The sequence below is a fragment of the Natrix helvetica genome (genome assembly GCF_964273705.1).
Source record: "Natrix helvetica genome assembly, chromosome: 1".
In the NCBI taxonomy this organism is placed as follows: domain Eukaryota; kingdom Metazoa; phylum Chordata; class Lepidosauria; order Squamata; family Natricidae; genus Natrix; species Natrix helvetica.
In genome coordinates this window covers 242,181,166-242,203,636 of record NC_138548.1, presented here as the reverse complement: position 1 = coordinate 242,203,636, position 22,471 = coordinate 242,181,166, and the positions used below count along the sequence as shown (strand labels likewise).

The following is a 22,471-nucleotide window of genomic DNA, read 5'->3' as shown; positions in this document are numbered from 1 at the left end:
GGATGTCAGGGGCAACAATGCAGCACCCTCTCTCTACCTCACAACTCTGTTCAGAGATCCAGGGATCATCTTCAGTGCTCCGGTGTGAACAAAGGGCTCAAGAACTACATTCGCAGAAGGGTCTTTTACATGATCTATTCTGAAATTGCTCTGTGCTTCCTTTTTGGAAGGCAAAGAGCAAGACTCTCTGACAGGTGACAATTGCACAGGATGATTTAGGCATATATATATATTCATACATATATATATATAAAATTTGGAAGCTTGGAGACATTAGACTTCTCTTCCTTCCCTTAACATTGTCTGAAATGCCTGCGTGTAGCAGATTCTTGGTGGAGACGTTCTGCCTTCCTTCCCTTCTCCATCCTCCCCTACCAACCAATCAAAAGCACAGGACATGCAACATTCACTCGCCCGCCTGCTTGTCCTGGCTAATCCCAGAGACAGAAATATATACATGTATATTTAAAGGGTTGTGATGCGGTTGCAAGTGTGAGGCCTAATGCCCGACGCAGAGCAGGCAGTGCATTTGTTCGCACCTCAATTTTGCGTCCCTCTACGATGGTGCCGTTCAGCTTCTCCCGTGCCCGATCGGCATCTGCACTAGTTTCAAAAGTTACAAACCCAAAACCCTGTGAGTGAGGGAGAGAAAGGAAAAAGGAAAGAAAGAGAGAGAGAGAGAGAGAGAGAGAGAGAGAGAAGGGGGGGGTCGGGGAGGGAGAGAGGCAGGAAAAGGAGAAAAGGATGAAGAAAGAAAAAAGAGGGGCGGGAGGAACAGGACAGAGAGAAGGGGTGAGTAAGGAGCAGCAGAGAAAAGAGGCAGGATGTGAGCTTCCCAAGCCACCCTAAAGACCGGGCGAAGGGGTCAGGGGTCAGGGTAGGGGAAGGAGCGAGGACAAGGGAGGATAAGGACTGAGAGGAGTAAGAGGACAGGACAAGATCTGCATCACCACTCCGTTAGGCAATACGGACCAAAAGGACTGCAAATTTGTAGGATTATTTCCCCCGACTATTGGCTTTACATTTATATCATCCAGGCTAGAGAGAGACACAGTGGGCCTCCTAAAGAGGCCGCAGGGATGGTTGAGGCCCAGTTCTGCCCCCTCCAGAACGCCCAACCACCGTGTGACACTTGCTCAGCTTCTGTTCAGTTTAGCTCCCGCAATCAATCACGGAACAGCAGGAGTTTAAGCCCTGAAAGGATTCCCCAAGTTTCTTTCTAACTTAAAATACCTGAATTATCTCCTGGAACCAAAATTCAATAGTGTATTTTCACGTCTATTATGGGGGAAGAAGAAATATCCACATGTTTCCTCCAAACCTTAATGTCACATTGCCTTAAGTGGCATGTTACGTTGTTTTATTCTCTCTGTCTCTGGTTTAGAGCAATTTCTAATCTCACCATGAGAGGGTGATCTTTTTCTGCATTAAATTACGTTTAGTGACGGCTTTGTGGCTGACGGTTTTTCCTCTTTCTATAGGACTCTGAATCTAGCATTGTTTTGGTTAATTCTTTGCAACCAGTGCAGCCTGGTTTTCAGAGGGAGAGTTGAAATTATCAACAGGTCGTCCTTCAATCTAAAGTCACCGGGCTTGAAGGGACGGGTGAGGGGAGGGGCAGTTAGAAACCAGGAGTTTTGCCCCCGTGGCAGAGAAAGGAAGTGGTGAAAGGCAGGGATGCAGAACAGAGGAGACAGTCTGGCCCCTTGGGAACACCCGTCTACGGGGACATTTGGGTTGTATCAAGACGCCAACGTGTTGTTGAACCCACCTTGGAACCGCGCTCATTGAAAATGATCTCAACATCCAGGATCTTTCCAAATTGCTGGGGGGAGAAAAAGAGGGACAGGGGAAGGGGGAAGAAGGAAAGGTGAAAATGGGAGCGGAGACATCGTTTCTTTCCATCCCAGCTTGGAAAACCCTTGTGCTTTGATTTATTCCCAAAGGGGGCATGGCCGGCAGACATCTCTCGGACATCCTTGAGTATCAAATACAGGTAGTTTTCATCTACAGGTAGTCCTCGATTTATGACCACAATTGAGCTCAAAATGTTCTGTTGTTAAGTGAGACATTAGTTAAGTGAGTTTTGCCCCATTTTACGACCTTTCTTGCCCCAGTGGCTAAGTGAATCACTGCAGTTGTTTAGATGGTATAGTATAGCCTTTATTGTCATTGTACAAAATAAATACAACAAAATTGGTTATCCGGTTGTTAAGTGAGTCTGGCTTCCCCACTGACTTTACTTGTGAGAAGGTTGCAAAAGGGGGTCACATGACCTTGGGACACAACAATGGTCATAAATATGAACCAGCTGCCAAGCATCTGAATTTTGACGACACAATCATGGGGAATGCTGCAAAGGTCGTAACAGTGAAAAACGGTCACAAGTCACATTTCTCAGAGCCATTGTAACTTTGAACGGTCACTAAACAAAGTGTTGTAAGTCGAGGACTACCTGTACTGACCGCAATTGGGGTCGGCAACATTTCTAAGCACATGGTTCATGTGATGGTGCCCAAACCTATGCCTGTTCCGCGGCAGTTTTAAGTCATGTGACTTGATATTTCTCGCAGGCTTCCCCACTGACTTTGCTTGTTGGAAGCTGGCTGTAGAAGGCTGCAAATGGCAATGATCACATGACTGTGGGACACTGTAATTGTCATAAATGGTTGTAAACTGGTTGTGAGGTGTCCAATTACGGTCCCACAACTATGGAGATGCTTGCAACCGCCACAATTTCGAAGATCAATCGTAAACCTACTTTCCCCCCCCCAAATTTGCGGTCGTAAATTTGGTAAGCGAGAACTATCAGTATTTATACACATACAGAGAAAGAACTTCTGGGATCTACCATCACACTTAGGCAGACGCCGCTCTGTTTCCAATAGCTGCTAGGAGCCACCATCACCCCTGGAAGTACAGGAGGTGTTTTCTGCCTTACGCAATACTCAGCCTTTGAATGACAGGTCCTAGACATGCTCAGAGAAACAGGTTTAATCCTGCTTGAACCCTGATCACCACAAGACCTGCAAAGTTCTGTGGGGGTCAGAGGGAACAGATAGGAGTTCCTGTCAAAGAGGAATGAAAGCAAGAAGCAGGCACTTTACATACACGGATAATTAAAAGGTAGAACAAGAGTTCGTAGAAGCCGTATAAAGATAAGAAGTAGATCTGACAACATTTGGACCCAACACTGTTAGCTTGATAGATATTCACTACTTTGGACTGATTTGCTGAATTTATAAATGGTGATAAATAAAACTCTGTTTAAACCATTGTTTGTTAAGTCAGCCCTAGTGGTTCACACAAAACATTCAACTGTAAACTACCGTATTTTGGAGAGTATAAGACACACCTTTTTCCCTCAAAAAAGAGGGTGAATAACTGGGTGCCTCTTATACACTGAATACAGCATTTCTGGGCTACTGAAACCCCACCCCCTGTGCAGAAATGGCCATGCATAGCCTTTAGGAGGCTTCCAGAGTACTTCTGGGGTCTGGGGAGGGCAGAAATGAGCAAAAAATGGGCTTTTTTTTGCTCGTTTTTGCGCCCCCCCAACCCCCAGGAGCGGTCTACAAGCCTCCTAAAGGCTATGCATGCCATTTTTGACAAAAAACGGGCCATTTTTGGGAGGTCTGCAGAGTGCAAAAACTTTTTTTATTTGCCTCTTCAAAATATTGGTGCGTCTTATACCCCGAAAAATACGGTATGTTTTACGAACCACAATGCCAGGTTCACGTATCATATGAAACCCCCCGCCCCCCAAAAAACCTGACTAAATTATAATGTGAAAGATTAAGTCAGTTCGTTTCTCAGAAGAAAGACCATAGGTCTTTGTACATTTCTATCTTTATTTAGCACAGGAAGGTGACAGACTTACCCCAAACATTTGCCGCAGATCAGGGTCCCGGAAGCGGAAAGGGATGTTGGAAACGTGTAGCCGCTTAGGCTGCTGCTTGTCAGAACCATTCTCCGGTAGGTGTAGTGTCTGGTTGTCTGTCTGCGCTGCTTCGTCTGTCTGCTGGTGAAAATAAATACATTAAAGCACCCTTGTGATTCTTTCTAGGTGTCTGTGTGTATGCGTGCGGGTGTGTGGTGGTAGGGTGAGGCAGGGAGGGCCACATCGCTGCTTGCGATAGGCAGATTTCAAAGGTATAATAATAATAATTTAATTTGTTAGCCGCTCCCTCTCCGCAAGGGACTCGGGGCGGCGTACAATAAAAACATACATATATACATACATATAAACATACAGATACACACATATACATACATATACATACACGTACACGGAGGAGGTAATAATTAAATATACATCACATTAATAATAATAAAAATTAGCCATTAAAAATACCCCATAGTAATAATACAATTTAAAAAGGACTGTCAGGAGGAATAGGATAAACTACGGTTGAGCCAATGAATGTAGCAAAAATGCTGGCTTGGATTTGGGGCAATTGGGTTTTCAGCCTGCAGGCATATTCACTTTCCTGGGTTTAGCATATAATCTGTTCTTTCTGCCAAAGACTGGGGCTCATTTTCTGCAGTGCTTGGGGCTGGAGCCATTTCTCTGTTTAAAGCACTCTTTTTGTTCCTTCTCTTTTCTCCCAATTCCACCAGAGGGGGGTTCCTACCAGTTCGGTCGAGTAGGTAGTAACTTGGCCCACCACGCACCCGAACCAGTTTTATCGGTGGCGCCGTAGGCGCCGCCATCTTGTTTTTTGCGCGCCCAAAGCACATCCCTGAGCAAACCAGCAGTAAAAGAAGCTGGAACTCACCCCTCAATTCCCCACCCCACCCCCAATCCATCAGAGTCTTCCTCTCTGCCCGGAGAGCAGGTTGTTCTTGATACAGCTCTGAAGTGATCTACTTTTGGAGGGCTCCTTCCATCCACACAGTGTCCCACTTCCACTTTGGTTTCGCTTCTTACGCCCCCGGTTCTGCAGGTGTTCTGAACTCATCACTTCAAGGGGGGGCTCTTTCATCTTAGCTCTCCCCAATGTTTTTTCCCTCCTCTTGGATCCCACTTCCCTGTTCCCTGTCTAAGATAAGGCCAAAGCTCGGGGCCTTCATGCTGCAGGGTCCCCATGATCCCGAGAGGCACTTGGGGACATGCATTCCTATGAAAGTGATGCTACTGGATTGTCAACTTTTAATGTCATCCCGAGACTAGGCTCACACAGTGTGCTATCGCACGGTTTGTTTAGCTGTGGCTTGCTGATTAAAAAACAAAGAGCTGGGTTTACCCAACACTCGAGCCATAAACCACGACTTAGGCGCATGATAACCAAACACAAACAAATCACATGATGGTTTAGTGCAATATCAGTAGCCAGTCAGGGAGTGGTGGCATATGCTGTCACTTAGGGACTAAGAACATGAGCTGTGAAACCAAAAGTCCCCCGTTCAGCTCTTTAATTTGGCCTCGGACAAGCCACCATCCTTCAGCTTCACCTTCCCCATTTATAAAAAAAATAGGGGCCGTAGTCTTATCCCTCTACCTAGAACAGCAGTAGCACCCGAGAAAGTAGACTAGCGTGGACCCAAACGCACAGGCTTTGGGAAAAGGAGGCCGTGGATGCGTTGGCTCCATCCTGGGTTTGCATGCATTCTTGCACACACAGAACTAGGTGGGGAGGCCGAGCTCACTCCCAGAGCTGCGTGGTGGCGAGCAGCCAGCCTGGCACTCAGGGATTGAGGAGCAGCTGGGAACTGCTCACTCAGTGCTTCCTCGCTGAGCTGCATTACAACCACATCATTGGCACGATAGGATTGGCAAGCGGCCAAGCAGGTAGATTACAAGTGATTAGGGACACAAAGGGAGCCAGGAAACTTAAGTGCTGAGCCACAAAATGCCCACGGGGGTAGCAGGGTGCTGGGATGGCTTCTCCAAATCGGCCTCCTGCTGCATAAGAACTCGTGTTATTTTCACCCTGCTCTTTGCTATCCCTGGGCCTCAGATGGAAGTGGAAAGACAGCCAAGCAGACAAACTACGAATGGAGGCAGAGAGGGCATTGGATCTGCAGTCTCGCTCTTCCCTGCTACCCCGCTGCTACCCATAATTCAGCCTCTCAATCATGAGCCAAGGGGTCCATTTTTCCAACAGAAATTTCTTCTCATCCAATTTTATACACCTTCCCGCAAAGTTCCATCCTCCCAGCTTGCATTTTTTCGGGAAGAGACACTCCTTTCTCCTCCTTCATTGGATGTCTTACTTCCCTGAACTGCCCCACTCCCTCAAAATGGCAGGCAGGCTCAACAGCAAAGTCAGGCCCTGTAGGGAAAAGTCTCTTACCGGTACCGTTTGTGTGCCTGCTATGGACTGTGTGCTGGCATCGGTGCCCGGCTGTTCAGAGTGGCTCTGTGCTGGGGTGTAGAGCGTCAAGGCATGCTCGGGTACTGTGCTCTGCCCCGAATAGTCCTGTGCTGGATGTGGGTGTGGTGGTGGAGGAACATACTCTGGAGGGATACCATTCTGTGGGGGTGGTGGATAAGTTGCCGGGGGGTAGGGTTGAGCCATTGCGTCAGGCGGAGCCGTGGCGTCCTGATTGCCCTGCAGAGATAGGACAAGAGAAAAATACTCCTTATTCATGACTGACAACCTCAAGGCAGGCTGCGAGCTTGAACCTTCATCAGCTCCTCACTCTCTGTCAGCTCAGGTGAATTCCAGTTAATCTTCCCATAACACAAGGCAGTTAAGTATTGGCTAAAACAGTAATTGCTTCCAACACCAAGGCAAGAAAGAATGCTATCAACACATACCTTTTCACTGCCATAGAATTGCTGGACATCATTTTATAGGAGCAGAGTGGAAGCAGTGTACACGGGACGATAAAATCTTCAGGGTAGATGTGCCCATCGTTATTCTAGTTTTCAATGGATTTGATTAGACTCTCATTCTCTTCTGGGAGAATTAGAGACATAAAAAGTATCTCACCGAAGGCAAGTTGGAATTACAAGGAAAAGATAAAAATTATGTGTAGAGCAAATAAAAACCTGCTCTAGATAACCTGTCCAGCAACTACATGGAAGATCAAAAGTGTATTTCTTTTATAGCATTCTTTTTCATGTACTGTATTTTTCGGAGTATAAAATGCAGCTTTTTCCCTCAAAAAAAGAGGCTGAAAATCTGGGTGCGTCTTATACACTGAATGCAGCATTTTTTGCCTCCCGAAACCCTGTCCCCTTCACAAAAATGGCCATGCAGGGCATGGATAGCTTCTAGGAAGCTTTTAGAGAGCTCTTGGGGCCTGGGGAGGGCAGAAATGAGCAAAAAAAATGGCCCGTGTTTTGCTCAATTTTACCCCCCTCTCGGAGCACTGTATAAGCTTCATAAAGACTACCCATGCCCTTTATTTATATACAAAAAATGGACCATTTTGTGCCCCCCAACCCCTGAGGAGCACTCTGCAAGCTCTCTAAAGGCTATCCATGCCTTTTTTGGGGGGGGAAACGGGCCCATTTTTGCAAAAAAAGAGGCCATTTTGGGGAGGTTTGCAGAGTGCAAAAACTTTTTTAAAAAATTTGCCTCTTCAAAACTTGGCTGCGTCTTATACTCCAAAAAATACGGTATATTCTGAAAAGCGAATTAGCTATTTAAAAAAAAAAATCTGGGCATGACAAATTGCAATAGCTACCAACTTTTATGTTTGTACTTCTAAACTGCAGGTACATCACCTGGACACCCGTGGACATAAGGAGAGTATCAATTTGTCTTTTAGAGATGGGAGAAAGTCAATGGACACCGGGTGAAAAAATTGCCTTTAGGACAGGAGGAAAGCCTCCACTTCATGCTTATCCCAGCTGAAAAGGAAGCAAAGGGGCCAAGAAAGCAGCAAGATCTTTGTAAGACACAGCATGTATTTCGGTGTATTGACATAAGCAATTATCTCGATCAAAGGTCAGCCATATTTCTAAATGTTGTGCCTACTAAATCCAAAGATTATACTTCCAAATGGAGGTGGAAATGTCCTTCCTTCCTAAACATACATGGGGCAGTCACCTAAGTATTGATTTAAGATGAGCTATTGCAGGGATTTTATTATTCCTGCTATTTTGCCCTTCCTGCCTTCCAGCAAAAATCAAATCTTTATGTCCCATTCTCTTATAAGGATACATAAAGTTATTCATTCGAAATCATTGATATGCATTGATTAACACCTAAAACTGGTCTATCTTCCATGTTTTAAAAAAGGGAAGGGGATTCTGAACTAGAGAAAAACAAGGCATTTGCCAAATGATAGCAACTCAGTTTCTTAAATACTGCCTCAAAAATGTGTCAATTTCAATGAAAGTTAGAAAAGAAAAACAAGCACGACGGTGCATTAGAGGTCTGTGGTTGCTTCTACACTAGATACGCTTAGTGCTGCTGAGACACTGTTTTTCCACAATTTTCTGGAAGTGGAATTAAAATCAAAGTTCCACCCAGCACTGAATATACCACTATATTATCTACAACATATTATTTCACTGTTTAGATTTTTCTATAATGTTTATTCAGAATTAAATCCCATTCATAAATATCTTTCTCAACATTCATGGTTTTTATTGTCCAATTTACAGATCCTTACCATTAAATTGTTTCTTCTTATGACTACCCCGTTTATATATAGCCAATTTATTGATCCTTGAACAGTCTCTCTTAACTGTTCCAGTGTTCCAGAGGCTTTAATTACTGGTTTTGAGCAAAAAAAATCATTTAAACCACCCCCTACCCTATGGGAACAAAAACTGATGCTGAGACCATTAAACAAGGCTATTTATCATTACTAACTGGCTATTCATCATTGTTTCACCCCTCCCCCCCTGAAATATACCCAAAGGAAAAATTCAGCTAGTCCTCAGCTTACGACCACAATTGAGCCCAACATTTCTCTTGCTAAGTGAGACAGTTGTTACCGTATTTTTGGAGTATAAGACGCACCAAGGTTTCAAAGAGGCAAATTTTAAAAAAAGTTTTTGCACTCTGTAAACCTCCCCAAAACGGCCCGTTTTTTGCAAAAACGAGTCTGTTTCCCCCCCCCAAAAAAGGCATGAATAGTCTTTAGGGGGCTTGCAGAGTGCTCCTGGGGGTGTGTCCCTTCGAGGAGAGGGAGCGGCTTATAAGTCTAATAAAATGAAATGAAAATGAAATGTGTCCCCCCCCCCCAAAACGAGCAAAAGAACGGCCCATTTTTTGCAAAAACAAGTCCGTTTTTTGTCAAAAAATTGCCTGCCTTTAGGCTTATAGAGTACTCCTGGGGGATGGGTGGCAAAATTGAGCAAAAAACGGCCCGTTTTTCACTCATTTCTGTCCTCCCCAGCCGCCAGGAGCTCTCTGAAAGCCTCCTACAGGCTCTGCACGGCCATTTTGGTGAAGGGGCAGAGTTTCGGGAGGCAAAAAATGCTGTATTCAGTGTATAAGACGCATCCAGATTTTCAGCCTCTTTTTTGAGGGAAAAAGGTGCATCTTATACTCCAAAAAATGCAGTAAGTGAATTCTGCCCCATTTTATGACCTTTCTTGCCATCCTTGTTAAGTGAATCACTGCAATTGTTAAATTAGTAACATGGTTGTTAAGTTAATCTGGCTTGCCCCATTGACTCTGCTTGTCAGAAGGTCGCAAAAAGTGATCACATGACCCTGGGACACTGCGACCGTCATAAATATGAGTCAGTTGCCAAGCGTTTGAATTTTGATCATGTGACCATGAGGATGCTGTAACAGGCATGTGAAAAAATCATCATGTCACTTTTTTCCCAGCGCCGTTGTAACTTTGAACGAACTGTTGTTAAGTCGAAGACTACCTGTAAGATTTTGCAAAATGAGCCTCTCTATAAGGGCATAGGATACCCCCTTCTTCCCCTAAAAAAATCTGAATAGCATTTTACTTGTTCCCACAGGGCAGGCTGCTACTGTAACTCATAGAGGTTTTATTGCCCCTCACCCATAATAAATTATATGTGAAAAAAAAAGTCGCATGCCAACATAGAAAATACTAAACTGCAATGTCTTATATTCTCTTTCAAAAGGGAGTGATCTAACCATAGCCCTTTTAAAGGGAGAAAAAAAAAGTCTAGTTCAGAAGAATTCAAATGATTCCTAATAAATTTTCCCTGACCTAGACTATTTTTCAATTTTTTGTTACAAGTTAACCCTCATCAACTATTTTAATATGCTTAAATTAATGCTCTGCTCAAATATTCCTTAAATAAATTTTTGAATAAAATTATTGGACTATAAATCCTGTGGCTAGCCCTAAATCTTACATTGTACTTGTCAATGGACATAAAGTTGAGAGAGAAATACTTTGTACACAGTAAGGAATATTCATATACATATGGTCAAGAGTTCTAGCAGTGGCTTCTACAGGTGAAATTCAAAAAATTAGAATATCGTGCAAAAGTTCATTTATTTCAGTAATGCAACTTAAAAGGTGAAACTAATATATGAGATAAATTCATTACATGCAAAGCAAGATAGTTCAAGCCATGATTTGTCACAATTGTGATGATTATGGCTTACAGCTCATGAAAACCCCAAATCCACAATCTCAGAAAATTAGAATATTACATGCAATCAATAAAACAAGGATTGTACATAGAACAATATCGGACCTCTGAAAAGTATAAGCATGCATATGTAGTCAGTACTTGGTTTGGGCCCCTTTTGCAGCAGTTACTGCCTCAATGCAGCGTGGCATGGAAGCTATCAGCCTGTGGCACTGCTGAGGTGTTATGGAAGACCAGGATGCTTCAATAGCGGCCTTCAGCTCTTCTGCATTGTTCGGTCTCATGTCTCTCATCTTTCTCTTGGCAATGCTCCATAGATTCTCTATGGGGTTCAGGTCAGGCGAGTTTGCTGGCCAATCAAGCACAGTAATCCCACAGTCATTGAACCAGGTTTTGGTGCTTTTGGCAGTGTGGGCAGGTGCAAAGTCCTGCTGGAAAATGAAGTCAACATCCCCATAAAGCTCGTCTGCGGAAGGAAGCATGAAGTGCTCCAAAATCTCCTGGTAGACTGCTGCGTTGACCCTGATCTTAATGAAGCACAGTGGACCAACACCAGCAGATGACATGGCTCCCCAAATCAACACAGACTGTGGAAGCTTCACAATGAACTTCAAACATCTTGCAGTGTGTGCCTCTCCATTCTTCCTCCATACTCTGGGTCCTTGGTTTCCAAATGAGATGCAAAAGTTTGCTCTCATTAGAAAAGAGGACTTTGGACCACTGAGCAGCAGACCAGGTCTGTTTTTCTTTAGCCCAGGTAAGACGCTTCTGACGTTGTTTGTTGTTGAGGAATGGCTTGACAAGAGGAATACGACATTTGAAGCCCATGTCCAGGCCGTCTATGTGTGGTGGCTCTTGATGCACTGACTCCAGCCTCAGTCCACTCCTTGTGAAAGTCCCCAACAGTTTTGAATGGCCTTTTCCTGACAATCCTCTCCAGGCTGCGGTCATCCCTGCTGCTTGTGCACCTTTTTCTTCCACACTTTTCCCTTCCACATAACTTTCTATTAATGTGCTTTGATACAACACTTTGGGAACATCCAACTTCTTTTGCAATTACCTTTTGAGGCTTTCCCTCCTTATGGCGGGTGTCAACGATGGTTTTCTGCACAACTGTCAGGTCAGCAGTCTTTCCCATGATTGTGAGTCCTACTGAACCAGACTGAGAGACCATTTAAAGGCTCAGGAACCCTTTGCAGGTGTTATGGCTTAATTAGCTGATTAGAGTGGGACACTTTGAGCCTAGAATATTGCACCTTTTCACAATATTCTAATTTTCTGAGATTGTGGATTTGGGGTTTTCATGAGCTGTAAGCCATAATCATCACAATTATGAGAAATCATGGCTTGAACTATCTTGCTTTGCATGTAATGAGTCTATCTCATATATTAGTTTCACCTTTTAAGTTGCATTACTGAAATAAATGAACTTTCGCACGATATTCTAATTTTTTGAGTTTCACCTGTATATTCCAAGTACTGACAAAATGCAACTTGGTTCATCTTGAACATTTGGCAATAAAGATCAAGTCGGTAGAAAATTACTCCATCTATAATAGGAGACCCAATTTGGCAGATGGAAAGGAATGGTCAGTATCGGTAGGTGGGAATTGTGTTGGATTGGGTCAAGATTGTATCTATTTTGCTCGATATTCTGGGGAGAACCAGAGGTTGATAGGGAACAAGCAAGACATCAGGTACAACAAAAAGGCGACCTAGTTAAATTGCCTGTTCACTCTTGTGGACACAGAAACAAAATCCATGGCAACATGAATGATTTGGAAGAGATTCCCAATTCTCCAAATCCCACGAAAGTACCCAGCTTGGGTTGACTATTCCACATCAACTGTCGTCAGGGAATTTCAAGTTATGACTCACACACGGAAGACGTTTCCACCTTCTCCACCTGATGTTAATTGTAACTGATTGCTGTTCTGTGTCTCCCACACGATGCAAAAAAAAAAAAAAAACCCCAAAACTTCTCAGCCACTAGTTACCATTAGAAATATTTGATGGGAATGTGACTCATATGCTAGGGACAGTTTATATGACGATTGATCTTCAAGTGACAGTCATCACGTAAGATATTATTTATTACTGGATGCATATCAGAGGTGGGTTGCTCCTGGTTCGGCCTAGATCTGGCAAACCGGTAGTAGCGGTGGTGGGAGGCTTTGCCCACTCATCCAGATGTTCCTACGCATGTGCAGAAGCGTCGCACGAGCGAAGCAGGTAGTAAAAAAAATGGAACCCACCACTGATGCATATCCACGTTTTTTGTACTGTTCAAGATCTTCCTGCCTCCTATTTTCCTCAAAACAACTTTCTGAGCAGAGGTGGGCTCCTACCGGTTTGGCTGAACCAGAAATGACTTGGCAGCATGGGTCTCTGGAACTAGCAGTGACCCAGGCCTGCCACGCCCCTGAACCGGTTCTCCTACGAGGCCGCCATCTTGATTTTTTGGTTCTGCGCATTTGGTTCTCCTTTTAATGTTTTGCGCATGTTTAGACTTGTTTGTGTGCAAATGCGCACGCAAAATTTTTGCACCCACCGAACCGGCAGTAATGCTGGGGGCAACCTGCCCCTGCTTCTGAGATGGGTTGGGCAAAGTCCCTCAACCAATCTCCATGTCTAAAGGCGGACTACAACAAGTCATCTCCCATATTCTAGTCCAGCATCTTAACCACTGTGCTAGATTGGTTCTCAAACACGCATCCACAGTGCCTCACAGTCCTAATATCACGCACCGAGCCATCCTCCTCCTCTGCAAATACACTTTTCTCTCCCTTGCCCACCAACACAGCTTCATACCTGACTGCTCCCCCACACCCCGGCCTCCTTTCAATCCCTTATTCCTCGCCTTGTGCTGACAAATAGCCACCAGCCCTCTGCTAAGAGCCCAGATTCCGCATTCAGATGCTTTATAGCTGTATACCACAGTGCCTTTCTCTCTCTCTTGGGATGAAATACATCCACAGCTCCTGGAGCTGAGACAGGCTCTTTAATTGTGTGTGTGGTTAATTTATGACAAGGCAACATCACAGTGGGACAGGCTTGGGCAGGCAGGCTTTCCTTGCTTGAAGAGAGAAATCTTTCCGCCCCAGGCTCTGTCTTTAGGCTCTTTTATTCCCAATCACACCCTAGAGGATGTAGCAAAGCTGTGACGGTGAAAGTTGGGCAGGGGGAAAAGCCATTTCTGAACCTGCGAAATTGTTTTGTTACTCCTTGGGTTTTTCCTGCATGGGAGTCAGGCTTCACTGGGAATGGGGAAAAGGGAAGGTAGGTGCTAATATACGTTGAGGAGGGGCTCCTGGCAGCACCTTATTTTACACTAATCATGCTATACACTGGAGAAGAAGTAGATGACTAAGCTCAGTGATTTTACAGAAAGCTGATCTTAGTGTCCCAAATTAGCAGTCTTCACTGGGGAGACACCTTTGATACCGGAGATATTTTCCCTTTAAAATTTATGTAGCTTTCTGACCACCTACCACCCACTCCTTAGCCAAGGAAAACTTATTCAGGCAGAAATAATTGGTCCTTGAAGCTCTCCAGGAGACCATGTCTAAAGCAATGACCTCAATAAAGGCATGTATAGAAGGGAACTCCAGCAGATAATTAGGTCTCCATCCCTGGGTCCAAGGGAGGCAGCTCTATTCCTTTCTTCAAGCTTGAATAACTCTTCTCTCAAAGTGCTGGCAGTTCGTAATGTCTCTGAAACCCAGGGTCTCAAGAACATATTCTAGCGTTAGTGCCTATCTGCATAACGTTCTGAATTTCCAGAAATTCTCCCTTGAGAGAGGGAAGGACGGCTTCATGTAAACTATGCAGAAAATAATTAGGGGGTGGGAAACAGACTTTGGGCTGAAAAAGAAATGCAGGAAGACCTATCCACCAGTTAATTGATCAGCTGAATTAGCTGGCCAGAAACAAATGAATTCCTGGTTCGAATGAGCCTCTAAGATAGAGACAGGGGAAGAAGAGGGACGAAGCATGTGAACGTATGTGCACTTGTACGCATGAGTGAATAAAGGTTGTTCAATCCTATTACAAACTAATATTCAGGCATTTCAATGAATCTGGTCTCTCGCTTAACTCAGACTTTGTAGGTGCTCTCCATGGTACTAAATCTCAATAGTCGAATGCAGGAGTGTCAAACTCGATTCCACTGAGGGCATCATGGTTGTGTTTGACCTCAGGGGGATGAGTGGGGGTGGGCATGGTGGGGGTGGCCAGCTCAACGTCACTTGTGTCGGGGGCACCTGTGGTGACTCGGGTGGGGCTGGAGGGATCCATTGTCTCTAGCTCGGTTTTCAGCTGTGATGGCCTCCTGTAGCCCTCTACCAGCGAAAACGGAGCTCTGTTTTCACTGGCAGAGGCACTATGGCCTGGTCCTTTGCTGTTTCCAGGGTGGCCCCAGGGGCTGGATCTAAGGACTCCATGGGCTGGATCTGGCCTGCAGGCCTTGAGTTTGACACCCTTGGCCTATTGTGTACTTTGCCACACTTGATCAAAATATCCCCAAACTTTCCATTCTGAAAATGATAGCAACAGTCCATTTGATGGGATGGTTTTAGCACCCATAGAGATTCAGGTTGATAGCCATGAACAATGAATGAGTAATCCCAGACCAATCCCTTCCTCTCAGCCCAACTTACATAGGGTAAACACTGTGATGATAAAACGAAGGGAGATCCCACATAAATCACCTTGAGTCCCAAAAGGAAAGGTGGAATATATGTCTAATAAAGCAATAACAATAGCAGCCAAATCAGTAATAAACCGATCTGGATGCTTTCCAGTTGTGTGGATTGCAATTCCCCAAATTCCTCAGCCAGCTGGGCTATTTTTCAAAATTCTTGGAGGTTAAGTGTGTGTGTGTATGTATGTATGTATGTATGTATGTATGTATGTATGTACACACACACACATTTGAAAGGCACCCTGTTTGTGAAAGGCTCACTAACTGAATCCCAGAGACCTGTGCTGCCATATATTATACCTTTCAATTACATTAAAAAAAATTCAGAATTATTAATTTGTAAAATGTGTTTGAAATATACAGAATTGCATTCCATTACTTAAATATTTTGTTATACTGGAAAAATGCAGGAGAAGGTAGCTGAGAGGCCATCAAATATATAAGCCACACGCTCCTCTGGATGGCAGCAACTAGTTTCCTGTGAAGGCAAGAAGGTGCTTTATTTTCCTCTGATGACCAAACTATATTGGGAAAACTGTCTTACTTAATGCCTGCAACAAATAAAATCTTGCAGTTCTGTTGAGAAACATATTTGATGTCCCATGGGATCGCTTCCTCCTGAAATCTTAGAATTAGAAAATGCTGAACTCGGTAACGTGATCTATCCTATTATAGATTTAGATTTACTTCTCAAGATGTGTGCCTTTTGTGACCAGCACCATTTGGAAGAGAATCTAACAAAGTCCAAGAAGTTATGGGAAGAAAACTGGGTAGTTTGTTCATAGTACTATAGGCAGACAATTTTGTAAAGTCTCAACAGGAATGAGACTTCTTTCTCAAATATTTTTCACAAATAAATATTTTATCTGGCTCCTGTACAATGGAACGGAGATAGGGTAAGAGCTAATTGAGAACATTATCTGCAGAAAAAAAAAAAAAAGAAACACGCCTTCCATGGCTTTTGAAACCATAAGCGACCAATCCCTGCGACCAATCCGCTCTCACAGAGAGGGACTCCTCCGGGTACCATCCGCTAAGCAATGCGGGCGGGCGGTGCCCAGGAGTAGGGCCTTCTCTGTGCCAACCCTCTGGAACGACCTCCCCCCCCGATATTAGAACTACTGTTGATCTCCGCTCCTTCCGTAAGAAACTCAAGACCCACTTGTTCCAATTAGCTGGCCTGGCCCAATTGCAATGATAGGTATAAGTACAATTTAATCCTGACCTTCCTGGATGGCATTTTAAATTTTTAAATTTTGGGGGTATTTTAATTTTTTAAATTGGTTTTAACTATTAGTTAGTTTATGGTACTGTACAGACTGTGTGCTAAAGTTGTTTTGTCTGGGGCTTTGTGTTTTGTTTTGTTGTCATGTATATATTTATTGTCTGTACACCGCCCCGAGTCCCTTCGGGGAGAGGGGGCGGTTTATAAATTTAATAAACTCAACTCAAACTCAAGCCTTGAGTTAGATAAGAGTTACGTTCCTGTCGTAAGATTAATCATAGCTTTATCCCTTTTATGCTGCTTTCTTCATGCAGATAGATGGAAAGGGAAAAGGGCCTGCAGTGAAGACTGATAGCAGACACAATTTTGACCTATTATTTTGGAATGAATCTGAGCCCTAGTGATGTTTAAAAGAGGCATATTGTGCAGTACTACGCAGTAGGTGACAAAAATAAGGGATCAACAAGAAGTGGCTACAATGCAGATTATTATTATATAAGCGATGTTTTAACACCCAGCTATACATTTTGGTTAGATTTAGGTCTTCATTCTTGTTTATCTGTGTATTCCAGTTTGAGGAGTCCAGTGAACTGTAACAGGACTATAAAAAGACAAAGCTAGTGGCAACCTGGTTTAGAACTGACTCTGGAGATACTGAGGTAGTGAATAGAACTGATTATGAATAGCAAAGGAGAGACTAACATTTGATAGGATAGGGGGAAAAAAGACCTTGAAAAAGTCATTCAGATGCTGTGCTGTGTCTGTATTACACAAAGAACAGAATTATACAACAAATGATTTACCCTGCAAGACTCCACGGAAGCAAACACTGAACTCTGAAGAAGCAGAAGAGAAAGAGTATTGATGCTTTTGCACTTTGGTGTTGGGGGAAGACTCTTGAGGATATAAGAATTGGCCAAGAAAACAAACAAATGGATCATGGAACAAATCAATCAGAGTTCTCACTTAAGGGACAAATGCCAGGTTCAAATTATCATATTTTGGCCACGTTATGTAACCAACGAACTCTTTTGAAAAGGTTATGCTCTTGGGAAAGGTGGAAGAAAAGAGAAGAGGAAGACCAACATCAAGGTGGATGGATTCCATTACACAGGCAACTGGATTACTATCAGAAGACCAGCCTGGGGAGAAATCATCCTGAAAATCATCTTGATATGAACAATCTTCCAGGTTTTATGGCGCTGCCTTCGGTAGTTGCATTTTTAATGAACTGCTTCTGGCTTTTGTTGAGCATTTATATATTTGTGTTGCATGCAATGTGATGCTCTGCCTGAAAGTGATACAGAAATGTTTTAAATAATTATGGTCATTATCCAGATTTTGTTTAACGGGGGGACGACAAAAAGTACAATGCCTTTAGAATATACTGAACATGTTTTAATTAATGGACGAGGCGCTGGAGTCAAGGAATTCAAAATCCAAGGCAGAGCTAAAGGAAATATTATTTGTTCCAAGAAGGCCTGGGTGCTGCTCTTATATAATTCCCTTATCCCATCTATCTAATCTACTCCTCCTTGGGGAAGTTCTGTTCTTCTTCCCTAATCGTGTCGGAGGAGAACAGAATCCTTTTAATGTCTGGTGTTTCTTTGTGTCACTTAACTTTTCTTTTGGCACATGCCTGCACTTGGGAATGCTCGCAAGAGAGAGAGAATTCTAGCCCCTCTGGGAATCTTGCCTGCCCTGATTTAGAGGACTTGATTTCAGAAGTGTTTTTGGTTCTTGAGTTCAGGCTCTTTGGAGTGAGGGACCACAATTTTGCGAGCTATGCACCTTGGCGTTCCCGATTCCTTGGGTCTCTCTAGCTCCAAAAGAAAACTTTGTTCAGGTTACCTGTGAATCTTTCATATTCTTCCCTCTTGTAATGCACACTGCATTAAGAGCCCCGTTACTGGAAGAAAACCACATTAAAATATTTATCTGAGACAAGCTAGTGATAATGGCAGAGGAGAAATAAGTCTCAGATGTTTGTTTTCAATACTGCTGTAAGTTATTATCATTAAGTGTTGTACCTTATGATTCTTGATGAATGTATTTTATTCTCCTTATGTACCCTGAGAGCATATGCACCAAAGACAAATTCCTTGTGTGTCCAATCACACTTGGCCAATAAAGAATTCTATTCTATTCTATTCTATTCTATTCTATTCTATTCTATTCTATTCTATTCTATTATTATGTTTTTATTAGAAAACAGTAAATATGCATGTATATAATTGCTTTTTGTCAAATAAATGCATAACAATTGATAGTACAGGTAGTCCTCAACTTGTCGTCACAATTGAGCGCAAAATTTACATTGCTAAGTGAGAAATTTGTTAGGTTAGTTTTGCCCCCTTTTAGGACTTTTCTTGCCGCATTTGCTAAGCGAATCAATGCAGTTGTTAAGTTGGTGACACGGTTGTTAAGCGAACCCGGCTTCCCCACTGAGTTTGCTTGTCAGGACGCCAAAGGAGATGAGTCTGGGACACCGCAACCATCATACATGTGAGTCAGTTGTCAAGCATCCAAACGTAAATTATGTGATCATGGGGATGCTGCAACGGTTACAAGTGGGAAAAATGACCATAAGTCACTTTTTTCAGTGTTGTTGTAACTTCGAACTGTCACTAAATGAACTATTGTAAGTCGAGGACTATCTGTACCATAATTTTGTTATCTACTGGAATGTAGAAATTTGAGCATATGCACTAGTCCAGGGGTGTCCAAACTTGGGAACTTTTAAGACTTGTGGACTTCAGCTCCCGGCTGGCTGGGGAATTCTGGGAGCTGAAGTCCACAAGTCTTAAAAGTTCCCAAGTTTGGACACCCCTGCACTAGTCCAATAATGGTTAACCTTTTACGGACCGAGTGCCCAAAGCGCGCACACGCCCTAACCCCCAAAATGCAATATGCGTCCCCCAGTACACGCCCCCGCCCCATGCATGCACGCATGCACCCGACTCCCCCCACACATTCCATCCCCTGCGCATCTGTGCATGACCCCCCTTGTGTTCCCTCCACGCATGCGTGGCACAGACCCGAAGGCCAGCTGGCTGAAAGGCGGCATGCATGCTTGCACGGTGGAGCTGAACTGGGGCGCTGTGTGCCACCTCTGGCACGTGTGCCACAGGTTCGCCATCACAGCACTAGTCTGTACAGTCTAGGAAAGAGAAGTCACATATGATTGGCAACTAGTCTTGGTGCTAAAGGAAACCTAGCAGAGATTTTAAAAGGGTTATCAATTACGAGCACCCTACTGAAGCAGAACGCAGATTCTAGGTTCCAAAGAGTATTAATAATAATAATTTTTTTAAAAAATCTTTTGAATGCAGGGCCACTAGCGAGCAGCAAGAGGTGCTTGCAATTTTCCCCAGCTGCAACATCAGCAAGCTGTTACTCTGCAACATCCGGGGGGAAAAAAGGATAACGCAACATCTAATGCAAATGCTGGCAGCTTCTTTGGCTCATCAGCTTTCTTCTTCCCTACTAAATCCCACCTAACTGGGCCAAAAGAATCAAAGTAAATATGTTTCACTGTGGTTTACCAGACCATTGCTCGCATTCGGAGACTTTCTCCAATCACTTAAATGTGTTGCAGAGAAACCTTCCTGATGTTGGGCATCATGTGAAATGAGTCGGATTAAAAGCAGGAAGAGTGCGGACAGGCACTTTGGAGAACACATTGCAGGGAAAGGGAGGCGCATCAACACAGGTCACAACTAATGTTCAGGCAGGGAACCATAAAAAGACAGCTCTATGGATTGTTCTGTTGACCACTCCTGACCTAAGGAAACACAAAAACAAGCCATGAACATGAAATTGATTTCCTCCTGGCCACATCTCTACAATATAGATGCTCATCACTAAACACAGAAAAACCAAACTGAGCGGGGACGTATTTGCCTGCTCCACTGATTTAAAAAATGACTACATGGGCCAGGCGACCGGAGTAGAGTCTTAAATTGCAACAAAACAGGATTTCAGAGAAAACACAATTTTATGAATTCTCTCTCTCTATATATATATATATGCCAATCCACCAAACGCAGGACTTGAATAAAAAACAGGCAACTAGTCTTTTCAAATAAAGTAACTGTGTGAAGTAGAAACGCATCCTTCGCCCTTCCCCCTTAATTAAGAAGACCCTTCCAATATTTCTGGAACAGCTATACAACCCAGAATTCTCTTTCATGTGTAATTATGCCAAAACAATCCCTTCTACTCTGCAGCTATCTTTACAATTTGCAGACATCATTGTCACTTCATCGTCAGTTCTCTGTTGCCATGCTTTCAGTTAGACTCCCCTATGAACACGTTCAGGGCCCCTTATAGTACAGAGCATTCAAGTAGTGGCAGAATGTTCTTTTGTCTTTACTTATCTTTATTTTGGCATCCAGAAGAATCCTACATATTGAAATGGTTGCTACTCTAGTACCATTTATTTAAATGTCTATTCCTAGGAGCAACTTCACTTGGGGCCAATCAGATTTGGCTTCGCGACAAAAAAGGAAATAAAGATAATTTACACTGAAGCCGGTGCTTGCCCTCCCTCTGAATTAACTTTATCTCTATTCAGTAAGATCAAACACCCACTCAAATGAAAAATGATGGAAGAAGTGCAGGAGGAGCAGTCAATCCGGATTACCAAAGATCGAGGGACTGGGGAACTCATAGAGAGTAAAAAAAAAAATCAGCTGCAAGTATTCGGCACAGCTCTATTCTAATTACCCAAATGAGATTGCTATACAAAAAGGACTGGGCCAGGACAAAACTCAATGCCATGTTTGCTGAAGATAACCATGCCACTTAAGCGATGTTCCCAAATGAGAGAGATGGAATTAACATTTCCAGATGCATCAAAACACCCAGGCAGTTCAGCAGAGTCCACCAGATAAGACTGGAATGAAGGCAGACACGAATCTCCATAAAGACGTTCGCCTCCGTATCAGCTTTGGAAATATTTGGAAATTTGTTTACGGTTACAGTCTTTCTTACTGAGTAAGGAGAAAGACGTTATTTTTAATCATGTTTTTAAGTTGGTTTTTTTAAAAAAAGGAAAATCATTAAGGTTGTGAATCTGCCTACATTCAAATTAATACATTGGGCACGAGGACTTTTTCCATAACACCATCCTGGGTTTTTTTGCTGAAGTGAATTCATCTATTACACTCCACTTTGGCCTGCAGCAGAGATCAGCACCCAACTAACCATGGTCTAACTTAGTGTTTCTCAACCTTAGCCATTTTAAGATGCGTGGACTTTAACTCCCAGAACTCCCCAGCCAGGAAGGCTGGTTGGAGAATTCTGGGAGTTGAAATCCACACATCTTAAAATGGCTAAGGTTCAGTGGTGGGATCCTACCCGTTTGGCCGAACCGGTAGTGGCATGCCGGCCTAGGTCACAGAACCGGAAGCAACCCAGGCTGCCCACGCCTCCAAACTGGTTCCCTGGTCACTGCAGTCGCCACCTTGTTTTTGAGTTCTGCGCATGCACCGAACAATCTCTATTGAATTGTGCATGTGTGCGCAGCGTGCATCCAGCATGCGCCTCCCCCAAAGCGCGCTCACAAGTGAACTGGCAGTAACGCCGGCTAGTACCCACCCTTGCTAAGGTTGAGAAGCGCTGGTCTTTCTTGATTAGATAAATAGACTCAGGATACCTAATAATTTGATGGGAAAGCATGAGAAAATTGCGGAGCAAGCTGGAGAGTTGAAAAAAGATCCTTGGAAGAATGTTCAGACATCTTGACATCGAGAAGATGACATGGATATGTCCACAAATTCTTAAGGAGTCAAGCTCAACCTGAAGAAAGTTTCTCCTTCCATTGAAAAATACTTTATATATACAGGTAGTCCTTGATTTATAACCTTGAACTTCGTTCAAAGTTACAATGGCACTGGAAAAAGTGACTTACGACCATTCTAACACTTATAACAATTGCAGTATCCCATGGCCGGGTGATTAACATTCGGATGCTTGGAACCTGACTTGTATTTATGACGGTTGCAGTGTCCTAGAGGTCATATGATCACCTTTTATGACTTTCTGACAAG

At 43.5% G+C, this 22,471-nt stretch overlaps 1 protein-coding gene across 13 annotated transcripts in view; it reads right to left on the bottom strand.

Annotated features, from left to right (window-relative positions):
• RBFOX3 (RNA binding fox-1 homolog 3) overlaps positions 1 to 22,471 on the bottom strand; it is a 469,732-nt gene that overhangs the window by 14,365 nt on the left and 432,896 nt on the right. For 9 of the 13 annotated variants that reach the window (XM_081936818.1, XM_081936819.1, XM_081936814.1 and 6 more), the window contains 4 exons: positions 6,297 to 6,554; positions 3,881 to 4,021; positions 1,772 to 1,825; positions 540 to 632 (listed from right to left, as the gene is read on the bottom strand). In XM_081936818.1, coding sequence (XP_081792944.1) covers positions 540 to 632; positions 1,772 to 1,825; positions 3,881 to 4,021; positions 6,297 to 6,554 — 546 coding nt within the window. The remainder of the gene's footprint in view (positions 1 to 539; positions 633 to 1,771; positions 1,826 to 3,880; positions 4,022 to 6,296; positions 6,555 to 22,471) is intronic. The other 4 variants (XM_081936816.1, XM_081936822.1, XM_081936823.1 and 1 more) reach the window with 2 other exon arrangements.